Raw genomic sequence first — 27,303 nt, 5'->3', positions numbered from 1 at the left:
GTCAGTAATAACATATTAAAATTTTAAAAGCTTTGGTTGAACGGTTCATGAGTTAATGCACGGACAATATTTGATTGCCGCCCGCCCGCCCGCCCACCCGCCGTTTTTACTCAAAACAGCATTGTTTTATGAAAGTACAAAAAATTCAAAATGATTGTCGGAAGGCCAATTTGACCCAAAATTCTCCTTATCTTACTCAGGTATAAAGAAACAACAAACACAATCTGTAATAACAACCAATTTATTTTGTGTTCTACCTGAACACTGAACACATCTGTATGAACACAATAGTTTGTAAATATGATGAGCACTAAGTTACAATAAAACCAAATATGTATGTACCTTAACACTACATGTAGTATAGTATCAATTTTGAGAATAAAATAATAGATTGAAAATTTGAAGATGTATTTAAGGTACTCATGGTACTTGGTATCAATTAGCACTATTGACTGATGTTCCGTTAAAGATATTAAAATGATGATGGTTCTTTGACAACAGGGAGTTGAAATTGCTTCTTAAGGGGGGCTTCCAATCTGACAGTAATTCCTAAACGCATGATAGGTTTTAAAATATAAGTTTAATAAGTATATAAGAAATGAGCTGTCAAATATCTGTTTGTTGAAAGTTACCATTTTTGAACTTTAGAGGACTAGTATGATCGAAATAAATGTATTTTAATGTTTGGCGCTTTAAAGCTTGTTTGACTTCTCAAGTGCCATTTTTCAATCTTTCAAGGACCATGACTCCTGAATGGAAAAGTTAAACTAGTCAATATCGAAATTTGACCTCTATATTGTCATCAATAACGGCATATCAAAATGGTTGAACAGTTCATAATTTATTGCACAGAAACATTATAAAGTTCTATTTAACAATCTATCAAGGGCCATAAATAGCAAAAGTGAAAAATGTCTATATTAAAGTTGACCTCAATTTGTCATCCTTAACAACTTATAAAATTTTGAAAGCATTGGTTAAATGGTTCATAAGTTATTACAAAAAAATTGTTGGCAGTCACCCAATCATTTCAATTACCAAACTTTAGAAACATTTTTAAAGCTGATTTCATAGGATTGGCTGTTTCCTTTTGTTATGAATCCAGATGGATTGACCAAAATTAAAACAAAGGCAAATATGAATTCAAAATGCATACAAAAATTTATACAATATTAGAAATACTAACTATGCATACTTTGCCTTAAGCCATGCTAACCTTTTAACATCTGGAACATACTGACATACACTGTGATTTAATGAAAATGAAAAATTCATTGTAAATTTCAAATGTTTACAAAAATAATATAAAACAACAAGTAAAATAAAAAAATAAAAAAGTTTTCATAGACTTATACTTCAATGTGATTTTGTTTAAAGACCAAATATTAATTTGTTTTACTATTTACAGGACAACAACAAAATTGACCACATACACTAGATAGATAACTGTTCTACTAGTTACTACATGTATTCATCTTCTTACATACACTAGATAGATAACTGTTCTACTAGTTACTACATGTATTCATCTTCTTACATACACTAGATAGATAACTGTTCTACTAGTTACTACATGTATTCATCTTCTTACATAAACTCAAATCAGCTATTTATTTTGTCATATTCCATACATCAGTTTTGTATTCTGTCTACAACTGTAAAGAACTTCTGATATTGGACATCTTTTTATATAGGAAACTTCTTCTGCCACTGTTATAGCCATACCTGGATGTGAATGTGGAAATTCTTTTCTTGGACACTGTTAATTATAAACAATTAATTAATATATAATACATTTATTAAAAATACACAGTTACAAATATAATATACTGTTTGTGTCATGTTCATATAAAAAAGAAGATGTGGTATGATCGCCATTGAGACCCACAAGAGACCAAATGACACACAAATTAACAACTATAGGTCACTGTATATCAATGGAAAGAGCATCTTTCATATGATTTCCAATAGTTAAAATGGCCCAATCTGCATTTAATTGATACAAAAATTTGCACAAAAGGGGCATGAAATGACAAGTATTTGGTTAAAAGTAGAACATTCAATCAATTTGAGTACTGTATTCAGACATTATTACGAAAAATGCAACAGGGTTATAATCTCAATAATTTAAACTTGCCTTTTGAAATTTTGTATATCAATTAAACAGGATGTTTCTCAATATCACAAAATTTACATATCGCATTTTAGACTTATATAACAAAATCAAAAAAATAAATACAAAATTTCTTATACCTTTCTAGGAATAAAGTAAGGAGCATCTGTCTCCAATAACAATCGTTCCAAGGGTATAAATCTGGCTACTTCATGTGTGGAGGTAGCTGATTTATAAGTAACTAGTGGTGTAAGTCCTATAAATAGATTAGGAAACATATCCATCCATTTTTTAGCCGATTCATAATTCCCAGTGAAGCAATGGCAGTGTATCTTATAATTCTTTGGTACCATCTGAAATTCAAACAAAAACATGTATCTATTGGACACCCAGCCAAGCTTAAACTTACAAATTTTTTCAATGGTCACCATGATCACTGTACTAGATGGGTCAAACCTAAAACTGGCATGTTTCATTTAAAAGTTCAAGTAATGTACATGTGTTCTAACTTTCAATTTGATGTGATCACAACTTCATGGTAAATTAACTTAAGCCAAAACTTGTTTGTTGCTAAAATACATGAGAACAAAATGATTATCTGCCATATTTTAAAACTCTTTTACAAGTCAGAATCAATTTGGAATTTATAACCAGATTAAACTTATAGTTTATATATCATTTCTCATAACCCTGAGGAATTTTTCAATTTTTAGTCATTAAATTAATTACTTTACAAAAAACAGATAATCAAACAAACCAGTATAGTAGTTTTAGTATGCAAACAGCCGAACAATTTGATGATGTTGAAACATGATATGAATTTAAATAATATAAAAACATGATTGTGTCCATAGTACAGGAATGCCCCACTTGCACTATCAGTTCTATGTTCAGTAGACCGTAAAATTATGGTAAAAAGTCTAATCTGGTACTAAAATTAGAAAGATCCTATCACAGAGAACATGTGTCCTAAGTTTCAAGTTGATTGAACTTCAACAAAAACTACCTTGACAAAAACCTTTAACCTGGAGTGGGACAGACAGAGGATCTAACAAACATAATACCCCTTTTCTAAGTCAGGCTTAAATATAACCCTGACTATCAAGTTCTCAAAATAACCAAATTGCAGATCATAAGAATATTTTTCTTACCCTACACTTTGCCGTCATAAATTGACATGTTAATCCAGGAAAATAGTGAAATCTGACAATATCATGACAAATTGAGGTGAAAGTTTTTTTGCTTCTTGTGTGACTATAAGATGAAGAACAGCAATAAAAGCGCTGTTCCTTTGCTTTTTGTGTGTTTTTTTTGTGCATGCACTGATATTGTGTCATGGATGGATACCCTATATCCTTTCTATTGTTATTGCCTAGAGCAGTAATGTAGAGCACAACCCTTGCCCCAAAAAGATAGTCACGCAGGAAAGTTTATTTGAGGTCATCTTTTCACTGGCCAACAATTTATTTGGGTAATGTTTGTGCTCTTATTTGCCTTATTGTTTTAGAAACTAGTCTATTTTAGAGAATCTGAAAATCTCTATTGTATCAGAGTTACATATCAATTCTATAAAGTCCAAAAACAGGCCAATTCCCTAAACACTTTTCTTATAAACTGGCATTAGGTTTAAATATTCTTTCTCTGTTTAGAACATTTACATCACCAGATATTTTGTTGCCTATTTTTGGTTTGTTTTAACTAGTAAAGGTAAATTTATACAATACTTCCATTTTTAAGATAAAAAAATTTGTATTATAAGTTGACAGCATGAACGGTTGCCACTACAGATCACTACACAGATTTAACATAGAATTTTTACCTCTTCCAATATGGCCAGTGCATCTTGTTCAGCATCTCTACAGTGTATAACTAAAGGTTTGTTCATATCAAGTGCTATCTGGATCTGCTTTCTAAACACTATCTGTTGTACCTCTTTATGTTTCTCAAAGCTACAAAATGTCAGTAGTAGTTTCATTTTTAAATAAAAAATATTTCAGATTAAACAAGAATGTGTCCCCAGTACACGAATGCCCCACTCGCACTATCATTTTCCATGTTCAGTGGACCGTGACATTGGGGTAAAAACTCTAATTTGGCATTAAAATTAAAAAGATCATATCATAAGAACATGTGTACCAAGTTTGAAGTCGAGTGGACTTCAACTTCATCAAAAACTACCTTGACCAAAAACTTTAACCTGAAGAGGGACAGACGGACGGACGAACGGACGCACAGACCAGAAAACATAATGCCCCCCTACTATCGTAGGTGGGGCATAAAAAGTTAATATAAATGCATAAAGTTCTAATTGATTGCTCAATGCTGAGCAAGATTTTGTATGTTAACCAACCAGCAGCATTTGATGTTATTTACTGCAAGAACTATGTTATAAGTTGAAACGATTATGAACAATTATTAATTAATTACTCTATATTTGGACTTATGATAAAAGCTGCCTTTTACTAAGATTTATTTCGCTTGACTGGGCGGGGTTTAAGAAGTTCGCCTATTTAAGACCAGTCCATCTATAGACAGGAGTTTTGGGATAAACTCATCAATGAAGTTATTCGTCTAATATCATACACTCAGTTCTTTTGTATATATGCGTTTGTTGACACTGACAGGTGATTAAAATTCGATAATGATAATAACGGCAATCATCCTTATCACACACATCTTCAAAAAGTCTGTCCTTATGCAAATTAAAACATAAGCTACGCCCGATCAGTTGAAATAACATTGGTAATACATGCAATACAAAAGTGTCAATTTAGCCAATACAGAGTAACTTTGCCAACATTGATTTTTTTTTCTGAATTGGCCAAGTTCCAATCCTGCCAATACATGATTTTGGAAGGTCTTTTGATTTTAGATCCAAAGTTATGATGAATGCCAAGATATGTAAAAGACAAGCTATATGAGGTCGTATTGACAAAATAACCAATATTGAGCCAGGATGCTTGTCCATTGGCTGAGGTCAATATTTGTTCCTTTATTCATAAAAGCTATTGAAAATAAATTTCGAAACTCTTTCATTTCTTTTTGAAAGTAGTACTAAAATAATATAAACAGGGCAAAACTTTATAGACCAGTTGAGCTTAAAATATTTTAAGAACTATATGATGCAAGAGGAAAATGTTCAGTACATATCAATGTTGGTTACCTGGCAAAATCAATTGACATCTCTTATAATTCTTAACCTGCATAATATCATTGTTTCTTCATGTTCTTTATGGTGATGTACGTATGTTATGATTATGCAAGTGACATGATTATTACTTACATGCCAGAATAGTCCAACCCTATTTCACCAAGGGCCACAACTTTATGATTCATGAGACAGAATTTAAGGTTTATTTCTGTTCTATCTGTGAATTCTGTAGCGTTCTTTGGATGACAGCCGAATGTTATCCAGACATCCTTCTCCTTGGCAATCTCATTCCATAATCCTGTTATAAAGAATGCTGGTTTAAAATAGTTTTACTTGGATATATAAAAACTTCTACCATAATGACATTTTGTAAGTAATTAGTTCAAAGCATTAGTGTACATAATATTTAAGTGTGAAAATATCAACATAACTTGTGGAGAGTTGTCTCACTGGCAATAGTACAACTTCTACTTATTTCTATATAAACATTACAATATAATAGTTTAACAAAGTTCAAAGCATTGTTTTGTTGGCCAATAAATTACTGCCAGGAAGTTATAGTGTTCTTGTAATTTGGATATTTTTTTGTGATTGGCTGATATCAAATTCTATTCAAATTTAATTTTTCTTACCTTACAAATCAAAAGAACAATACCATATTTTGTAATATCAACAAATGATGTTAACAAAAGGTTTTGTTAGATAATTATCAAAACTTTATACAAAAGTGTAGCAGTTGATCATAGTATTTAGTAATAGTAATGAATTATGCAAGGCTAAAAGAAGTTAATATCGTTCAGACATTTTTATTTGCTTAACTAGTGGTCAGTATAACAGGCCAAATTTGGCTGATCTATGCACATAGCTCTCTAAGAAGCTGACAAAAGGGACGTAATTCTTGCTCAAATTGAAAATAGTTATTTTATAGTAAATTTGAAATATAAACTTAAATCAAAATAATCACAACTACTCTATAGCAAGAAGATTTTGACACTGCAGTGTTCTACTTTTTGTACAAATTGTATCAATGTTGAAGAAAAGTCTACCACCTAACAACTTCAAATATAAGTCAAGAAACTAACATGACTAAGGGAAGTATAATAAATAATATTTTTGAATCAAATACAAGTTTACCTACCATCAGATCTAAAACTACTTGGATGACAAAACACAGCTACACATCCCTCAAAATTAGGTGGCATTGTGTCACTATTGACTTCTTTAAATTTTGACCATGTTCCACCAAACTCTGTTCTTGTAAATAAGAAATCTAAATGACAATGCGAATCTATATAGTTTCCATGGTGTCTCCTACAGTTCTCCATAAATCTTATTTTCCAGTTAAATGTCCAAGATGACTGACTTTGACTGTCAGAATCAGTTTCATTTCGTCCCTTTTTCGGATACATAGCAAGTCTATCTTTAAATGTTTTCTCATTATCCATTAGTTTGCTGTTATTAAGGAACCTCATTCTTGCAGTCATTCCACGCATAGATAAACTTCCACGCTTTATTGTACTATCTTCATTTTCTTCAGTATGACTATGAGACTGAGAATATTTTTCTGGTGTTTGAGATATTCCCGAGTCTGCTGGGCTTGCAGCATTTTGCCTTGATAAGAATTCTGCTCTACTAGATTCATTTGAAAGGTGACTATTGTTTCCAATGTTTGGACTGGGTGGTGTATAGCCAGCTGCTATCATTTCTTGACTGACCCATCCAGGATAAGTATATGGAGGAAACATCATAGAATACCCAGTCAAGGCTGAATCATTACATGAATCTGGACTCTGCCAGAACGTTGTTTTCTGGTAATGCTTCTTTGGTTTTACATCCCTTTCTGAACTTTCCTGAGAAGCCACACTAATAATTTCTGACCCATCATCAGTTAAATCTAACAAATCATTATCTACAACTGCCTTTTTAGTCCTGTGGTTTTTAGGAAATTTTTGATTAAGAACAGTTTGCAGTATTTGATAATTACTAATTGTTGAGGAACAATCCTGAAACTTTGAAGATCCATCATCTGAATCGTCTGTATTTTCTACTTCCTGAACTTCTGTTTTGACATGACTGGAACTCCATGTTTTGGTTTTCTGAGAAGATTCTCTGTTTGGTAAATGTTTTGAATGAACATGATTTTTTCTCAAATGTGTCTTTAGTCTATATGAATTTTCTTCCTCAGAATTTGAATCATGTACCTGTATAACATCCTCCTTGCCCTCTTTTAATCTTTTCTCCCCCTGTGATGACCTTGAACGATCGTCTTCCGATTCCTCTGTTTCACTATAAGAATAGTCCACTAACCTTTTTCTAGGAGTGTCTTTATCTTTACCCAATAATGTTCTAATGGCAGATAAAGGTGAAAGTTTGTCCCTTGAAGGTTTTAATTTCACATCTCCTGGCAAAATTGGTCCAATAAATCCTGGTGAGCCTTCTACAACAACTCCACTGTCATTTTGTTCACCATTTTCCATTTCTGACTTATGTCTATATTTCTGTTTAGAGTGTGTATTTTGGTTGTTTTTGGGAGAAGTTAACCCATGATAAAATCCTTGTGCACATACTATTGGTGATATAACAGTCCTAGAGGAATGTGAACCTTGGACCATGTGAACAGGTACATCTTGAGGTCTAGGCTGAGGACCACGATATGACATTCTACAGTGTGAAATCATTGGTGCACTATGCATGCGATCCCAAATCTGTTTGGAGGGTGGTGGTGGTGGAACCCCTTTGAAAGGCATTTGTGGTATCATTCCAACTGGATAGATAACTTTCCTGTGGGGACATGCTAATCCTGGAGGTAAAATGGTATTCTCATCTCCGCTCTCTACAATTATATTTTATTGTATTAATTCAATGTTAAATCAACTAGTAAAGTTCCTCTTTTGTCTTTATCATTGTTAATAACAAACTCTTCTGAAGAGATATTTTACTGTAAATTCAGAAATTATTGCAAAAATATGTGACAGGGTAATAATGGTCATAATTTTAACTTGCATATTGAAGTTTTTTATAAGAATTAAACCAAAATTCCATTTTAAAAGTCAAAAATGACAAAATTGCAATAATAAATGTATGCAATAATTTAAGAAATTTACAGTATTAGACCTTTTTAGTATCATGTTTAGTAAAGTTATGGTAAAATGTCTGATATTTTCACTAGTCAGTAATTTTGACTGGATAGTTTTACCTTATGCATGGAACACTTTTCTGGTCATAAAAGTGACACAAAGAGTAAGTACTGTAATAAAGACTCAAATCAAATATTACGTCATTAAAGAAACTAATTACTAGCCAAAATTTATTGGTAGCCTGGCTATCAAGAGTGGATAAATGTTGTTGTAAACTGGGCACAATGGCAGAAACTGTTTCTTCCAGTATATCATGAAATGCTTACTGAAATGTTCTAAATTGTATGACTGGAAATAGAAGGAGAGCAAGTGTGGTTTATCGAAATCTAAATGCATACAGGACGAATTGAACTCTGAGCTATTGCTCATAACTTGATACCTAAGCTATAAGTTTTTAGTTATCAGGAACATGATGAGCAATACATGTGAATCTACATAAAACAGTAAAGAATGCTAAAGTAAAGAGTCCTATATGGGACAGAAAGACTTCTACTAGTATATATATATCCCCTCCCCTCCTTTCAAAGTTTATGGAAGATGCCAGATTATATAGTTAGCATGCCAATGTCTTGCAAGGTGATACAAAAATATGTGTTACTTTTCAAGTTCCAATTCATGTTAAATATTGCATAATCATTTTGTATATTTTGTATATCCTCTGTATTCCACATAAAGATCATATGATAATCAGATAACAATGAACTGGTACTTAAATGTAAGTCTTCATAAGTTACATATTTCAAGTCTGTCTTTATCATGTTTATCATTGTTTATTCCAAATTTTAAATCAACTTTTAAACAAACCTTTCATGTGGGCATGCATATGTGTGTAATTATCGTGTTCTTTACGTTTCTGGTCTTTGCTTGCTGATTTTTTGTTGTTGTTGACATCAGGTATCGGTACAGTATGGTAAATACCTTCCATATCTGAAAAATTTATATAACATGTAATTCAATTTATACTAAGATGAATTTCCAGTTACATCTAAATGAAAAAAAAAAATGAAGGATAACAATAAGAGAGACGTCAGGTGTATTTTCAATTTGAATTAGGGAAAAGCTGTTGCTGATGTAAATGGGTCTTTCAAGCTTATTCTTAATCTGTTGAGAATATTTATTTATGAATGTGAATATGTGTATCAACAGGTAGTTGCACTAATCCCATAAAAAATTCAACATACATGTATAAAATTTCATGTGACTTTGTCACACACTTCAGTTAAACAAGAGTGCACACGCTGAAATGTTTCGCCTTCTTTACTAATCATTGATATTATGTTGAAAGTCCTAAATATAAAGCTTTATTACAACTGTCGCATAAAATTAACATTAACCAAGAAAACTAAACATTGATCAATGACAGGGTTTGAAATTAGCAGGGCCCACTCGCCAATGGCCCCTAAAATTTGGTGTGGGCTACTTAAATTTCTGCTTTTCTTGAATAAGACTATATGTGTGGGCTACCATTGCCAAAGTCTTCGGTCCCTGAATGAACCATGAAAATGAGGTCAAGGTCATATGAACCATGCCAGGCAGACATGTACAGCTATCAATTTTTCCATACAACAAATATAATTGACCTACATGTATTGCTTATAGTTTAAGAAAAACAGACCAAAACACAAAAACTTAACACTGAGCAATGAACCTTGAAAATAAGGTCAAGGTCAAATAAAACCTGCGTGACTGACATATAGATCATAAAATATTTCCATACACTAAATATAGTTGACCTATTGTATAAAGTATTAGAAAAAAGACCAAAACTCAAAAACTTAACTTTAACCACTGAACCATGAAAATGAGGTTAAGGTCAGATGGCACCTGCTAGTTGGATATGTACACCTAACAGTTCTTTCATACACTGAATATACTAGACCTATTGCTTTTAGTATATGAGATGTGGACTTGACCACCAAAACTTAGCCTTGTTCGCTGATCCATGAAATAAGGTTGAGGTCAAGTGAAAACTGTGATGGGCATGAGGACCTTGCAAGGTACGCACATACCAAATATAGTTATCCTATTACTAATAATAAGAGAGAATTTAACATTACAAAAACTCTTAATTTTTTTTCAAGTAGTCACTGAACTGAGGTCAAGGACATTGGACATGTGACTGACGGAAACTTTGTAACATGAGACATCTATATACAATGTATGAAGCATCCAGGTCTTTCACCTTCATATTATAAAGTTTTTAAGAAGGTAGCTTACACCGCTGGATCACTATCCCTATGTCAAGCTTTCTGCAACAAAAGTTGCAGGCTTGACAAAAATTATCTTCTTATTTTTACACAATGTTGATTTCATTGTTATTTGACTCCGATTACCTTTTTTTGTGACGACAAAATACAACATCACTTTTGAATTTTCACCAAAGAAAAACTGGCTTCAAACTTAATACATGTTGATTAGTAATAAAATAAGAATGTGTCCATGGCATTATGTTTATGTTTTATAACATTTGGTTGAAGCAAACTTAACTTTAAATTTGAGTGTGGGAACAGCAAATTCAACAAATTTTATGTTTGTAAAGGGACATAACTCAACAGTAAAAGTGATGCCACCTTAATTTGAACTTTATCAGTGTTTGATGGTAATAAGCATTGTATGTATAAAGTTTTATAATTTTTGAAAGTGTGAAGAAAACGGAAAACCATTTTTGGGATGTATGGATGGACAAGGGTAAACCTTAACAATTTTTTTTTTAAGTTAAAGGGGCACTAGCTACAAGATATATAAACAAGAGGCTGTCACAAAGACAGCAAACCGGATTTATTAACATTTATTTGTGTCCTGGCAATATCACAAGAACCATTACTGATGAATGGTGAAAGTGAAAATCGTCAATATCAAATTTGACCTCCATTTTGTCATCAGTATCAACATATTAAAATTTGAAAAGCTTAGATTGAATGGTTCATGAGTAAATGCAACAACATGAATGGAAACACCATTTTACGATCTTTCAAGAACCATAACTCCTGAACGGTAAAAGTCAAAATCGTCATTATGTATCTTGACCTCTATTTTGTCATCAGTAACAACATATTAAAATTTCAAAAGCTTTGGTTGAATGGTTCATGAGAAAATGCACGGACACGACGGGAAACACCATTTTTCAATCTTTCAAGAACCATAATTCCTGAACGGTAATAGTCAAAATCGTCATTCTTGAACTTGACCTCCATTTTGTCATCAGTAACAGCATATTAAAATTTCGGAAGCTTTGGTAGAACAGTTCATGCATAAATGCACGGATACGACTGGAAACTCCATTTTTTAATCTTTCAAGAACCATAACTCCTGAACGGTAAAAGTCAAAAGCGCCATTATTGAACTTGACCTTCGTATAGTTGTCAGTAATAACATATTAAAATTTTTAAAGCTTTGGTTGAACGGTTCATGAGTTAATGCACGGACAACATTTGATTGCCGCCCGCCCGACAGACCACCCGCCCGCCGTATATCCACAAATCAATAACCGACATTTTTGTCACAAAAATCCGGTTAAAAATCTAAAGTTTGATTTTTTTCTGTTCAATCAATAATGAAAGTGAAATAGTGAAATAACAATTCGCTTTTTGCAGCCAAAAAGGTTCCATTTTGACAAATTACGCTAAGAAACATTGATAATTAGTAATTCACTTGCAAGTGAATGAGTCGACCTCTTTAAATCCGTATTCATGTAAACATCAATTTAACCCCTAGCTAGAGATTGACAACGCATGCATTGTACGTGTACTAGTTTTTTAATGAAAAAGAATGTCAAATGAAAGTGAAACTACGGTAAATCATTTGATTACTAATTTGATGCACATAAAATCATTCTTATACGGTTAAAAACAATGAGAAACATCTATTTCTAATCTATAAAATAAAATCAAACAGACCTATAAAAATCTATTTGCTCGTGTTGGTTAAATCTATTCATATCTTTATTTATGTTTACATGCTTATATGGTTATCTGAGGTCAAATCAATAGTTAATTAGATGGCGTCTGGACTAAAATACACACGAAACGAACCTATATATTATCTACCCCATGCTCTGTAAATTGTTTATTTTAGACTTTTGATAGTTTGGATAAATGTTTTACATTGTTATAAATCAAATATGATAATTTGAGTCAAATCGGTGACCATGAATTTGACAGCTAGTGCCCCTTTAACAAGTCATGAAAAGGATAAATCTAATGAGAATTAGAGAAATATTGTACCACACACAAATTAAATAATATAACAATTTTTTAAATGTAGCAATGTTTGACTCTATAATTCCAATATGTACCTTCAAAAGGATATTGTAGCCAGTAATCTTGGCAAGTCCTAATCTCACATAGTCGTGGAATCTGACACATACAAGTGTGCCATACCCAGTACTGTTGGACAGAAGGATGACAGTTGCAAGATGATAAATCTGGATAGAAGTAACTCATATAATGAGGATCAACATCATTTTCATCAGTATTTTGTTTTGAATGTGATTCTTCTTTTATTTTGTTACACCCATCAACATTAGAATTCACAAAATCTCCTGTATCATGTGTACTGATGTGCTGATCATTTTGAACTTTAATGTCTTTTTCACTATCATCTTGTGTTGTGTTCTCTGTAAAACATCCATCTAAAATTTCATCTTCAATGTCCTTTTTATTGACATCCATCTGCCCTGACTCACTGTTTTCATAATCAGACATGGTTGGAACTCCACTAAGTGTACTTTGTGATTTAGGACTAAGTAATTCACATTGAGGCATAGATGACAAAGAGGCTGAATCACACTCCACATTCAAATGCCCTAAATGTTCATCAATAAAATTTTGGTTAATTATAGTCTGTGGTGCCTTACAGGTTTCCTGAATCAGTGGATTAAAATCAATCTGTTGATCAGTTGCTGATATTTTTTCAAATAAATTCTCTGTATAAAGATTCTCTTGATTCTTATCTAAGCTATCAACATTGATCAAACTACATTCCCAATCCTCTGGAGATTTATTTTCTCTCCTATTTGACGGATTAACCCTATCTTTCTTTTCATTTGATTGCAGATCAAACTGATTCTTAACATTAAAGCCTCTTCCTTGTTGTAACACTTTCTTGTCTTCAACATTTATAAATTTATTCAAATTACATTGAAAATCTGGTGACAAACAACCTCTCCCTCTAGCAAATTTTGGAATGAAAGATTTTATATAACTAGGCTTTTTGACTCCTTCACTTTCAATTTCGGGTAAGTTTGGCGACAACTGTTGAGTCTGATAATTGTCTGGCTTCTGAACATGATATGGTAATGGAGTCTGCTGCGCTTGACACTTTTTAACAGTCAAATATGAATGGCTGACTGGTACAGGAGAAAGTTTTGGTCTGACTGTTTGTTCAGTCAATCCAACATTTAACAACTTTTCTCTCTGTATGCAGGCTGATCGGTGATCTTGTACTTGAAATACATCACTTGTAGATTCTTCCTCTGTTAGACTCTGATCAGATGTTATACACTGATCAACAAGAAAAAGATCTGATTCCCAATCTTCCTCCTGTCTAACCAGAGAATGAGGATCTGATGCAACGGTCACAATTCCTCTCCCTATCATTGGAACTCTGTTAACATTAGATGTTTTATCATCTACATCCAACTGACAACGCCATTGTTTTTGTTCCTCAAGTAATAAATTCCTTTCACTTTCTTTATGTTTATAGTGTTGAACCAATTCCTTAATTTGCATATATGGACTACTCAACGTACTATGAGATCTCTTGTTTTGTTCTAGAGTAGGTAAATCAATTATATTGTGTGAAGGAAGCCATTTCAGAGCTTCATCAATATCACTTGTTTGTGTTCCTATTTTACAGCTGTTGTCAGATTTGATATCTTTCACTTTTTGTTTAATCAAAGTATCATAAATGTCCCCATGAGCTGAAACGTCACTTTCAAACTCTTCTCTAGTCTGAACTTGTGTACAGTATTTATTTACAGCTTTCTGCGAGTCCTGCTTGTTCAAAGCACTCAAATCTTGATTGTCTGTTCCAACATGATGGCTGCTTAATTCACTTTCTTTATTTGATTCAATACTACTGTCACTGAAAACTTCTGGAAATATTTTAACAGATTCACATTCAGAAATATCACTCATTTCAAAAGTTTTGTAACTTTGTCCTAAGTCTGAAGTTTCATTGTTTCTACTAATGTCAGATAATTCTAAATCATCCCGAAAGTTTTCACATATTTTTCCTTTTCCACACCCTTCAATGTTATTTACAACTTGTTTTATTTCATTGGTTTTACATAAAGGGTCAGTATCAATTTCACTTTTTTCCTGTTCAGTTTCAAAAGGTTCATCAATAACAGATACGTTCTCATGTTCATGATCTGTTTCTACGAGATCAAACAAAGTTTGATGGTGGATTTCAAGTTTTTCAACTTCTTCATTTTCAGCCATAGTCATTTGAAAAATTTCTCCTACGCAGTTTCCCTCATACTTTTGTATTTCCAAAGAATACCCTATTTCATTTGATTCCTGTTCATGATCAGTACATATTAGTGTTAGTTCATTTATGTATTCATTATGTGGTTCAATATCATTGATCTGAGACGATGTGCTTGATTCAACAAGATTAAATTCAGTAACCCCACTATCTCTAGCAGAAGTAACTGCATCTAAAGAATGTTTTACATTATCTTCCATATTTTCACCTTCAACAGATTCAACATGTTCTTTTTCAATAATATTATGATCAACATTTTCAGTAAGTTCTGTCTGAATCAAATTTTCATTTCTTTTGTCATATTCATTTTGCAATGAATTCATATCAACTTTGCTCTCAATATGTTCCCTCCTAAATTTACAGTCAGATTTGTCAATGACAAAGAGATCAACAGTGTCTGTGCACGTATTATTTAACCCTTCAATACTACAGATCTCTGAATAATTCCCGATTCTATTTTCCACCCCATCTTGCTCTATAGACTCTCTATTCTTAACAGTAACTTCCAACGTTGATATGGATTCCACAGCTTTTGTGAGATCTTGACCATTATTGCCATGAGAAGATGGATCTTTCTCTGGATAATTACATGTATCTGGAATCCACTTTTCTGTTACTATCTTTTCAAAGTTTTCATTTTGATTTTCATGATATAAAACTTCCTTTTTTTCTATTGTTTCTATATGCCAGTTCTCACGAGTTGGACCAAAATATGTCCGTTTAATTTCTGGCTGTGGAATTTCAATATCAGCTGCTTGTACTTTAGCATTAACAAGTTCTTCTTCCCATTTTTCATTTTCCGAAGACCTATCATCTGCCTGTACTTTAGAATTAACATCTTCTACTTCCCAAGTGTCCTTTTCACTAGACCCAACTTCTGAATTATTAATATGTTCCTCCATCATATTGTCGGAGTTCCAATCAGAAAGATTTAACAATTCTGTTGACCAATCTTCTGATTGACCAGATTCCTTGTTACAATGGACCAGTGGACTGACACCATATTCTGTATTCCTGGATTGTATACTATTATTTGGATACTGCAGTTCCTTGTTAGATCCAATGCAAGTCTTTCCAAAAGTTCCTCTTTGAGTATTAGCATAAGCTCCTCTATGAGTATTACCAGAAGTTCCACTTTGAGTATTAGCATGAGCTCCCCTATGAGTATTACCAGAAGTTCCTCTTTGGGCATAAGCATAAGTTCCTCTTTGAGCATTAGCATAAGTTCCTCTTTGAGCATTACCATAAGTTCCTCTTTGAGCATGTTGAGTATTACCATAAGCTCCTCTGTGAATACGATCATGATCTCCTCTTTGTCTATAGTCCTTTGGTCTGTTATGATTGGACTGAAACTCATTATGATTTGTTTCTCTATGAGAATTATTTTGTTGGTATCGGTTTTTATACTGGTGAGAAAAGTTATGACTGGATGTTCTATTTAATTGAGAATTTAGTGGATCAGAAGATTTCTGATTGTCTACTTCTGGAGATTTTCTATGGCTGAAATCAGTCTGCTTCCTGGTCAAAGGCATGTTATTATTATTTTCATCAGAAGACATCTTTTTTTTATTAAAGTGTTCTTGCATTTCTTTAAACTTTAAAAATCGTGGTGGCGTTACTGCTTTTGGTAGATTATTATATGGTTTGAATTGATAGTCATTATTCTTAATTGGTGTTGTCTGAAATGTTCTTCCATGGGCTACTTTGGCTCCTTCTGGCATTTCAATTTTTATGGACTCCATATTATTGTTTTTGGATGTTAAAAGTTCTGGTTTAACTTCTTTACATGAAGTTTGTTGAACTTGTTTTTCTGGTGTTATTTCTCTACTAGGATGTTGATGTTTATCTGGTGTTAGTTCTCCACTGGGACAACGCTTTTCATCTGGTGTTATTTCTCTACTAGAACAATGCTGTTTATCTGTAGTTAGTCCTCCACTAGAATAATGTTGTTTGTCTGGTGTAATTTCTCTTCTAGGACAATGATGTTTATCTGGAGTTATTTCTCTACTGGGACATTGTTTATCTGGTGTTAATTCTCTACTAGGACAAAGATGTTTATCTGGTGTTATTTCTCTACTAGGACAATGTTTATCTGGTGTTAATTCTCTACTAGGACAATGATGTTTATCTGGAGTTATTTCTCTACTAGGACAATGTTTATCTGGTGTTATTTCTCTACTAGGACAATGATGTTTATCTGGTGTTATTTCTCTACTAGGACAATGATGTCTATCTGGTGTTAATTCTCTACTAGGACAATGATGTCTATCTGGTGTTAATTCTCTACTAGGACAATGATGTTTATCTGGTGTTTTTTCTCTACTAGGACAATGTTTATCTGGTTTTAATTCTCTACTAGGACAATGATGTTTATCTGGAGTTATTACTCTACTAGGACAATGTTTATCTGGTGTTTTTTCTCTACTAGGACAATGTTTAGCTTCCATTACTTCTCTACTAGGAAAATGTTGTTTGTTTGGTGTTATTTCTCTACTAGGACAAAGTTTATCTGGTGTTTTCTCTCTAATATGATGGTCTTTCTCATGAATCACTTCAGTAGTGAGACAATGTTGATTATCTTGTGTCTTGATATTATGCTGTTTTTCTGTTACCATGTCTTTATTTAGGTTAAGTTGCTTTTCACATGTAAGATCTGTATCTAAAGTATGAAGACTTCCTTGAGTCATTTCTTTACAAGAAGCATGCTGTGTTTCAGTCATTGATTCTATTTGTGAAACAGATATTTGTGAGACAGACTGTTTCAAATTCATTGAATCTTTACTTGAAGTCAATCTTAATTTTTCACTGGACATTTCATTCGACTGTAGGGTTTCATGGTGTTCAGGATTAAGAGTGTGATCAGATTTACTGTGACAAATGTGTAACTGTTTCTCCACAGAGCCCATTTCTTTAATTGACCGCTGGAATATTCTTGCACATCCACCACCTACTGTTCTCTTTCGACCTAAAGAAGCCATTCTAACTGAAAAAGATAAAGCTCAGTGTTAAAAAAAGAAATTTACTTGAATAAAAAATAATTTACTAAAACATGTTAAATACATAACAGAATATCTTAGCATTGAATACATAAATAATCATGAGTTAGCCTTTAATTTCATGCAAACATTACAAAATAACATGTAAAACTGATGGACAGAAATTAATTTCTTTTTACTTGTACTTATAGATCCCTTAAAAGACCACAACTACTGTATATCAGGAATGTTTTCTGTGTTTTACTTTTTTCATGTTAGGCATGCATTTTACTGCAAAATTTCACCTGCACAATCATTTACCTTTCTATTTTTAAGATTGCATTAATTGTTCAAGACAGTAATTTGCTAACATTAATAAAAACAGTCAAAGGAGTAAGTTCGGTAAGTGCCATATTTGGCCCCAATTATAAAGTTCATTGTTACAAGACAATAATTGTTTTAAGTTGCCTTAGAGACATGTGAGAAAGTTAAACAGAGCTGTTTTTGTCAAAGTTTGGTTCTAACACGTTGATTTTTACATCCCAAAAAGGTCAAGATAAGGGATTTTGGTGAAATTTGACAAAATCAGCTGGATTTCAACCAAATAAAGGACCAGGAAACATAGAGCGCAGGCGTCGACAAGCTTAATATTCAAATAAGACATGTTAAATGTCTTCACAAACATTATTTTAAAAGATCTTTGTTGTCGACGTATGCGCTCTATGTTTCCTGTCAAATAATCTTTGGAAATTTACCCATTTTCATTGATTTTTTCGTGAAAAATCAATATGAGTACAACTTGTGACGTCATAATGAAACGCAGAAACGTAAAATTTTTCAACAAAATGGCTTATATCCTATCTAGTCAATGTTTTAGCTATAATCTATTGTGATATTGGTCAATAAATCCGAATTTGAAATTAACGCTAAAAAAGGGGGCCATTTTAGGACCTTATCGAACATACTCCTTTGAACTCTCCCACTTAATGCTCAAATGATCCAAAAGTCAAACAAAAAATATGAGTACCTGACATACAGTATATTAAAATTTACAATGGATACTTACCAAATCTTTTTACTTCTTTAATTTTTTTTCCTTTGACGACGATTTATTCAAATTCGGCTTTCTCCAACAAAGTTAGATCATGGGATCTACATAGTACAAGTAATTAGAAATTACGACGGTTTTAATCATTCTTTTTTTTAAATATTTCAGAGAAATTGCAATTGATACTCTACAACTATATTTGCTAAATGTTAACATCTGAATACAAAATGAGCTTGTTATTCTTGCTGGATAGAAGGAAAACCCTTTTTAACAAATGCAAATCTGAAAGGTTTATTTATGCTGTACATGTACATGTATTTAAGCCATATTAGAGCTAATTTATACCAATCTCTTATGGAATGTAATGTGTACCTATATAGTATTTAAGACAATTATGTGTTTTAATAACTTATCTCCAGATTAGATTCCATGAAAACATCTTTGTTTTACATAAGTAGAAGACTGTGCTTTAAAGTGTCTTTTTATCGGACACCAGATTTATGATAATTAAAAAACAGCCAAGTGTTCCAATGTCCACCACCTTGCACTTATTTAATCTGCCAAAGGGCAATAACTTAACAACATGTTCTTCTTTTTAACTTTTTTATAATTAAAGAACCTTTAATTTGTAAGCACCTTTTAGGCTTTACAGGTTCCAAAGTTCAAAGACTCATATCTCCAACAAAAGTCAACTGATATTTTTTTTGTTGTTGATCTGCACATCTTCATAATGTACGTGTGTCTGCAATTTTTAACTACAAAAGGTTCATAAAATTCTGTTGTGCGGTTTCAGAGTGGTTGAATGACAGACCATGGCAGTAGTACAGTAATTGGATGTGTAAACTTCACCCTGGTACCCTTTTCACCACAAGAATTCGTAGCAAAACACTTTTTGTAACTGGTTGAAAAAGTCTAATGAAATGATTTTAAATTGTGTGTGATTGTTTGCAGTATTTTTATTGTGATTGTTTGCTGTAATTTTATAAGTTGAAATGCTTGTAAACGATTTGAGAACAATTCGTGAGTGTTCAAATAAGTCATAGGCACAATGATTAAAATTAGAAATCATCTTTTAATGTGAAATCAGTGTTTATAATGAACTGAAATTAAATTATTTATATTGAATAAATACATCTGACATCGTATGCAGTTTTGTTAGTTAATACATGTATTTTCATCTACTTGAAAGATATTTTTTTTGTCAGGTAAATAAATCAACGAGTGATCAAATTCGTTCAGAACAAATTTAAATGAACCAGTGAATAAACTCTGCTGAGAACAGTAGCCAATGGGACAATTGAACTTGAAGTAGCAAAAGTTTAAATCTACAGGTTAACTACAGAGTTACATACTTACTAATGTTAAGTTCCTCCTTCTTTCTTTACAAATTTTCAAGCTTTATGAACTATTTCACACTTCGTTTCTGAAAGAATTTTGAAAGAATCAACAGTTTAGTACTTATACATATTATACATGTATAATACAACTATAAAAATTTTTATTTTTCTATTTCAGAACAAGAGTGCACAAGCTGAAATGTCTTGCATGCTTTACTTAGCATGATTGAATTTGTGTAGAAAATCCTTTTTTATGAAGGTTTAACTTCAAAGTATGAAATAAACTTAAGATTAATAATGAATGATCCATGTAAATAAAGTCAAAGTCGATAAACCTTTCCAAACGAACATATACACCTTAATACAATCATCCTTCACATCAAAAATAGTAAGCATAATGCTTATAGTATCTAAGAAACAGACAGACCTTATCATGAAATTGGACATTGACCAATGAACCATAATAATGAGGTCAAGGTCAAATGAACCCAGCCACCAACATGCACTGCTTCACCATATATATGAAAGTACTTTTATTCATGGATATAAATTTTCATGGTCGAGCAACAGTTACATGTTCATGGGTTCTTAAACTAGTGGCTTTTAGTTTTCTGAAAAAAAACCAAGTGAAGAATTTGAAACCATCAAAATTGAAGATTCTTGAAATTAATCATATGTTGTTTTATAATGATTTGTGGGACCTAACAAAATACAGTGTTCATATTCACCTGCTTGTGTGTCTTATATACTGAGAACATTCATTAAATTTTCAATAAAATAATTGCTTTTGGAAATAAGCTGGTTGATCCGTGCTTACAAATTGTCTTATTTGAAAGAAATTGCAAAATAAACATTTTAATTGTTGCACATGTATGTGTTATCAGAACTGATGACATTTATTGAACTTTCATCAATCAAAACTATTGTTTCTTGTGAATAAGAAGGTTAAAAGTCGTACAGTTTAGTTTTTTTATAGATTAAAGGGTAAATTCTTGTCTGAAGCTGTATGTACAAAAAAAATGTATACATAGCAGATCATAGTGAATTTGCCAAATTCAATCTATTCTCGAGACTATATGCCTGTATCCATTAAGTCAAACCTACATGTATATGGAGATCTTTTCATGTCTTGATTTGGACAACAGTTGTTATATTTCATTGAAAACTTTAAAATAAGTAGATAAAGCCACCCACAAAATCCATAATTGGTACCCAACCAAAATAAAATACTTAGCCAAGCACAGCCTGATACGAAGGCAGAGGTCAAACCATTAACAGTTAGTACATGTAAGTTTGAACATAATATTTAAGCTTGATACTGTCTTATTTCAATTGTGATCAATGTTGCTTTTGTCAGTCAGATATGATTTTAATAGGATTTACACATAACTTGTAGGCGATTTTCGGGAATTTAACTCCCAAAATTGGGAAAAATGTAGGGTATTTGCCATTAGGAATGGATTCAAATAAATGGACCCAGTGGAATGCTAGAAAAATCCATGCCTATGCAATTGGATATTTCTTTGCTATTGCCCAATACTGTGCAATTGAAGTTTTCTTGCTAATGCACAGTATTGTGCTATTGAGCAATACTGTGCAATTGGATATTTCTTTCTGATGCGCAATACTGTGCAATTAAAGAATTCTTGCTTTTGCGCAATACTGTGCAAATGAAAATTTCTACCTATTGCACAAGACTGTTCAATTAAAGATTTCTTGCTATTGAGCAATACTGTGCTATTGGAAACGTATTGTATAATTTACAAATTCTGTTTGGTGTATACAAAAATGTATCTCCAGTAATATCAGTATTTTAACCCTTTCACCGATTGCTGCCAAGATAGAAGCTACTCTGAGACGATGGCTTCCCTGGCTACTATTACTCAAGTGGGAGATCTTCATAATAAATATCAATAAAAACTTGTTTGTAGTTATTTGTGTATTTATTTCATTCACTAACACCATGTTCACAGTTTTGTTCATGTTTTGATAATTTTTTCTTCATAAAATGTTCAAATTTTCAAATTTTCAGCATTTTTTAGGTGAAATTCTCAAAATTCCGCACTTTGACCCAAAATCGTAATTTTTTAACCCAAAACGGCAAAATTTTGAAAACTTTTATGAGGCTGTACAAATTCCTCACACTGAACGATGTCCATTCCAAGTGTTTTGTACATAAAACGACATTTTATGTGAAAAAAGTATACTAGTTTGGCTTCAATTCATCCATATTCTTTCAAAAAAAATGTTCCCTCATTTCAAATTCTCGTAAATTCCGTAAATTTACTCTGATTTTGACACGGTTTTCAACAAACAGAAGCGCCATGTTTACACTTTCATCCGAGTATTCATCAAAGAAAGATAACTCATGTTTGCACTGTTTTAAGCGGGAAATATAAAAGAGGTATTCCGATCCCGGTAAAACGGGACTCATCGTCAGCTGTCTGAAGCGTGAATCCCGGTAAACCAGGACTCATCGGCGAAAGGGTTAAATGCCCCTTGCGGTAATTAACCCAATACTCAATCCCTTAGCAGTATATATGGTACCTTCAAGTACAATTCTGAGAGATCCATGTATACACTTAAACACAAGTAATTGTCTGGAAACTAGAAATTGCTTCTTTTTGCCCCCTTATTCCTGAATGTCTAGGAATTACCCCAAACTCATTCCTGTTGTGATATGGCACTTCGTGGTACAATTTCAAAGAGATCCATACATGTACAATGTACACACAAGTTATTGTCCGGAAACTACAAAAATGCTTTTTTTTGGCCCCTGATTTCTGAACTGTTAGTACCATTACCCCAAAATCAATCCATACCTTCCTTTTGAGGTATTGAAGCTTCCAGAAAAATTTCATAGAGATCCATTCACTTAACCAATTTGCAGACAAATCCTGGTTTACCAGGACTTCGAACAGCTGACTGTGAGTCCCGTTTTATGGGATCGGAATACCTGTTATATTTCCTGCTAAAATACATTGCAAACACAAGTTATCTTTCTTTGTTGAAAACATGGATGAAAGTGTAAACATGGCGCTTCTGTTTGTTGAAAACCGTTTCATAATCTGATGAAATTCACGGATTTAACTCAAATTTGAAATGAGGGGGAAAAAAATTAAAGAATTAGGCAGAATTGAAGGCAGACAAGTACACTTTTTAGACATAAAATCCCATTTTTTATTCAAAACACTTGGAATGGACATGGTTCATTGAAGGAATTGGTACAACCTTGTTAAATTTTCAAACTAATGCCGATTTGGTTCAGAAAATTACGATTTTTGGCTCAAATAGTTGAATTTCAGGAATTTCTGACGTTTTAATGCCAAAAATATGGAAATTTGAATTTTAATGACAAAAATTTATCTTAACATGCTTGACATGAATTCGAACAAAACTGTGTCTATAGTGTAAGTGAATAAAATAATAAAATAAATCACTAGACAACTTGATATTGACATAATTTTGAGTTGAAGATCTCTCACTTGTGTCACATTAGCCGGGGAAGTCATCCAGTGTTCTAGGATTCCCATTACCCGTTACCCGGGGTAAGTGGATTAGGACAACGGGTAAGTCATTTTTTAGCCTTTGTCACCCGGTGGTAAGTCAATTTTCAAGTTCGGGGAAGCCGAAAAACTCTTGAAATTTCCCGGTCCTCTTCAATTTTCCCATATCTGCTTTTTATTTTTATTAAATCACGAGAAAAAACTTTGATAAAAGATCGAAGATTTTGTCGATGTCTATCGGCGCTTTTATTCAAGCACTCGTTTACTAGGTGTAATCAAGCGTAAAAGAGACCACATTCTTCTCCTATCATTCTAAAAGTCGGTCACGGTGTCGGTAAAATTGGAAAATCCGGATTGATAACTGGTGCTTAAATCGGGACATAAACGATTTTTTTTCTTGTCATCGGAGGAAAATAAACTTACAGTTGCATTTATTATAGCTCTTAATAAATGACATAGTAATAACTATAACATATTTGTCAAATTTAATAAGAAATCGTTTTTTTTTTAATTTTGTACAAAATTCAATCGTATCCGAATCCAGCTTTGTTCAGACAAACTTCACAACATATAATTTAAAGCATGTCATAAAAGTTTTTTGAGCGGCCCCCAGACCCCCGGCCATAAGGGCGGCGAGCTTTTAGCTCGCCGCAGCGGATGGCGCTTTGCGATGTGGGTAAGTAATTTTTTTATTGATCTTACCCGTGGTAAGTCAAGGTGCCAAAAAAATCCTAGAACACTGTCATCGTCACAGAATAGCATCTGTCAGGGCAGCTATCGGGGAAAGGGTTAAACTGAAGTTATATATTGTCCAAAAACCAAATGTGTTTTCGGCCGATGTTGACAACTTCATACCTTTATACAACGCAAAAAAATGTTTGGTCGTATAAAGATAAAGATAAAGATATTTTATTTCCTAATTATAGGGCTCATAACAAGCATGTAATTACATAAAGTAAAAATAAAAACCCTTTCTCTCCCACTTGCATACACTCACACATACAACTATCGTTCTGATTAAGATTGATTTAACAGTACAACATGTAATGAAAAATAAAATACAGATAAAAATACAGACACAATTTTTTAATGAGGAGAGTCAGTTGCCTACATTGTATATGTGGAACGAAGGATAACTCTTACTGCCCAGAAAAGAAAAAGAAAAAACAATTCAAGTATAATGTGACAATGAACTGGTGAAGACTATAAATAAGTTTTATAAGTTTCAGTTAAGCAAATATTTAGTTTCTCAATGTGTAAAATGAGGATAGCAATTCACATAATTTAGAGTTAAAATGAAGGCTATCGTTTGACATGAACCAAATAAGCAGATTACTATCGGATATTTGGGATAAATATGGGTATTTTGTAAAGAGTTCATCCAGAAAGGTTTTTCTTTCCTTATTATGGTTTAGTCACGTTTCTCCAACATTTGATAATTAGACTAAAACAACATAAGGGATTAGGGGGTCCTCATAAGGACTGGCATCGAGATAATTACCTGTAATTCACCTATATCAGGTCTTAACTAAAATATTGTAAAATGGGATATTGTTAAAAAATATTTATATTAAAACATTAACAAACCATATATATTTGGTCGAGTATAACTAGAAACGGTTACGTAATTATATTCATCCGCCGTATTTGATTTACAAAATTAATAAGGTTATTCAACAAAAAAATCCTTAAATAAGCAAGGGAAATTCTAATCAAACTAAAAATAGATGTAGATGAAATAGTCAGTCGTATATCTATCCACTTTTTCCACGAAAACGGAGCTGATACAAAGTGGGTACATCACGTCGCGTCGTGATCTCTATAGTGTTTAACTGTGGGAACTGGCTTGGTGAATATTGTGCACTACTAGTATTTTCGATTTGTTACTTAAGCTTTGGATAATTAATGCAAGTTGACTAAGAATTTTGAATAAACTGTATCGGTGATAATAAGCTGCGTTTTGTACTTTTATATAAGATTAATGACCCAAGATATATAAATTCTTAATAGCTCTCAAAATATAAAATGCTAATTTTTATTCAAGATCGCAACATTGTAATCTATAATACATTATTATGAAAAATAGAGAACAAAAAAGTACGGTAACGGATACTGGATGTGTAGTGATTGATAATTTAGTGTAAGATTATTTGTTGCTTGTTTATGTATGTTTTTGTATAGTTCTTTTATTGTTCTGTTGCACCAATGTCTCAAGATAAGGGGGAGTGTTGGAGCCTGTAATTCGGTGGTTGTCGTTGCTGTGTAATATATTCGTTTTTCGTTCATTATATTGTACATAAATTAGGCCGTTAGTTTTCTCGTTTGAATTGTTAAACATTTATTTTCTTGGGTCCTTTTAAAGCTGACTATGCGGTATGACTTTGCTCATTGTTGAAGGCCGTACGGTGATCTATATTTGTTAATGTCTGTGTCATTTGGTCTCTTGTGAATAGTTGTCTCATTGGCAATCATACCACATCTTCTTTTTTTTATGTATACATTGTAATTGTTAACTTCTGTTTCATTTGGTCTCTTGTAGAGAGATGTCTCATTGTCTATCATACCATGCACATCTTTTTTTTATATAAAATAAAAAATTACATCACTGGGTTAGACTATATGAACTTTTACAATTTTGGGAGACTATTAAAAAATGTATATATCATATGTATCATATATACATTTTTTAATAGTCTCCAATATCTTTAAAAATTATATACCTTTTTAACAATATATTGGTCAAGAACAGGTGAATTACAGGTAGATATCAAGATCCAGTCCTTAAGAGGACCCCATAATCCCTAATGTTGTTTTAGTCTAATTACCAAATGTTGGAGAAACGTGACCACACCCTTATTATAAAGGGTACATTTAAATTAAAAATGTCCTTCATCTTCAACCGAGTTCATTGAACAAAACTGGCATGTTCTCTCTGATCTTGGCAGTGTTATATTTTTTCCATGTTCATCAATTTTTCGTTCGTAACGGCCTCTCTCTATGCGGAGACAATGATTGCTTATTCTAAATCTAGTTAACATAGGCGGATCCAGGGGGCCTGGGCCCCCCCTTTCGTGTGAAAAATTTGGTTGATTATATAGGGAATCATTGAAGCATGACTGGAGCGGGCCCCCCTTAGGTCAGTCAGCAGGCCCCCCCTTAGGAAAATTTCTGGATCCGCCACTGGTTAGTATAACTCTCTTATAGAAGGGCACTTTTTCTTTTTAATATATATTTGCCACAACTTTACAAGTTCAGAATCGCAACAAATGCACTTGAAACATTTGTGTTTTTCATTGTGATGCAACATTTTATGAAAGTTGTAATTGGCAAATTTTGGGGGAATGTCATCATTGACATCATTGGACAAACATTGTCATCATCAAGCATGTCTTTTGATGTTGAAGAAAAATGAATAAAATATTGAATTTTCTCTTGTCTTTACCTAAACAATTGTTTCTGAAAATATCTTCATTTTCAGTGTGTTTGAAAACAGAGAACAGCATCAGCAACAACACTGCGCATGCGTTTGATGCACGTGTTGAGTTGA

At 32.6% G+C, this 27,303-nt stretch overlaps 1 protein-coding gene across 4 annotated transcripts; it reads right to left on the bottom strand.

The window, feature by feature from the left end:
- Positions 1–225: 225 nt before the first annotated feature.
- Positions 226–27,303, bottom strand: LOC143048260 (uncharacterized). Of its 4 annotated transcripts, XM_076221842.1 has the most exons (10): positions 27,199–27,303; positions 20,270–20,336; positions 12,696–17,873; positions 9,206–9,328; positions 6,403–8,097; positions 5,397–5,562; positions 3,933–4,062; positions 2,254–2,466; positions 1,598–1,759; positions 226–1,488 (listed from the first exon to the last, which is right to left on the bottom strand). In XM_076221842.1, the coding sequence occupies exons 3-9, from the start codon at positions 17,866–17,868 to the stop codon at positions 1,619–1,621; spliced, it is 7,641 nt and encodes a 2,546-aa protein (XP_076077957.1). In that variant the 5' UTR covers positions 17,869–17,873; positions 20,270–20,336; positions 27,199–27,303; the 3' UTR covers positions 226–1,488; positions 1,598–1,618. The 4 variants fall into 4 exon arrangements, with proteins under 4 accessions (XP_076077957.1, XP_076077965.1, XP_076077947.1 ...); XM_076221850.1 differs by having other exon boundaries at positions 226–1,759; positions 20,266–20,336; XM_076221832.1 differs by having other exon boundaries at positions 226–1,759.

The sequence above is a fragment of the Mytilus galloprovincialis genome, chromosome 1 (genome assembly GCF_965363235.1).
Source record: "Mytilus galloprovincialis chromosome 1, xbMytGall1.hap1.1, whole genome shotgun sequence".
NCBI classification, from domain to species: domain Eukaryota; kingdom Metazoa; phylum Mollusca; class Bivalvia; order Mytilida; family Mytilidae; genus Mytilus; species Mytilus galloprovincialis.
The sequence above is the reverse complement of the archived record's forward strand: the minus strand, read 5'-3'. Positions and strand labels throughout refer to the sequence as shown.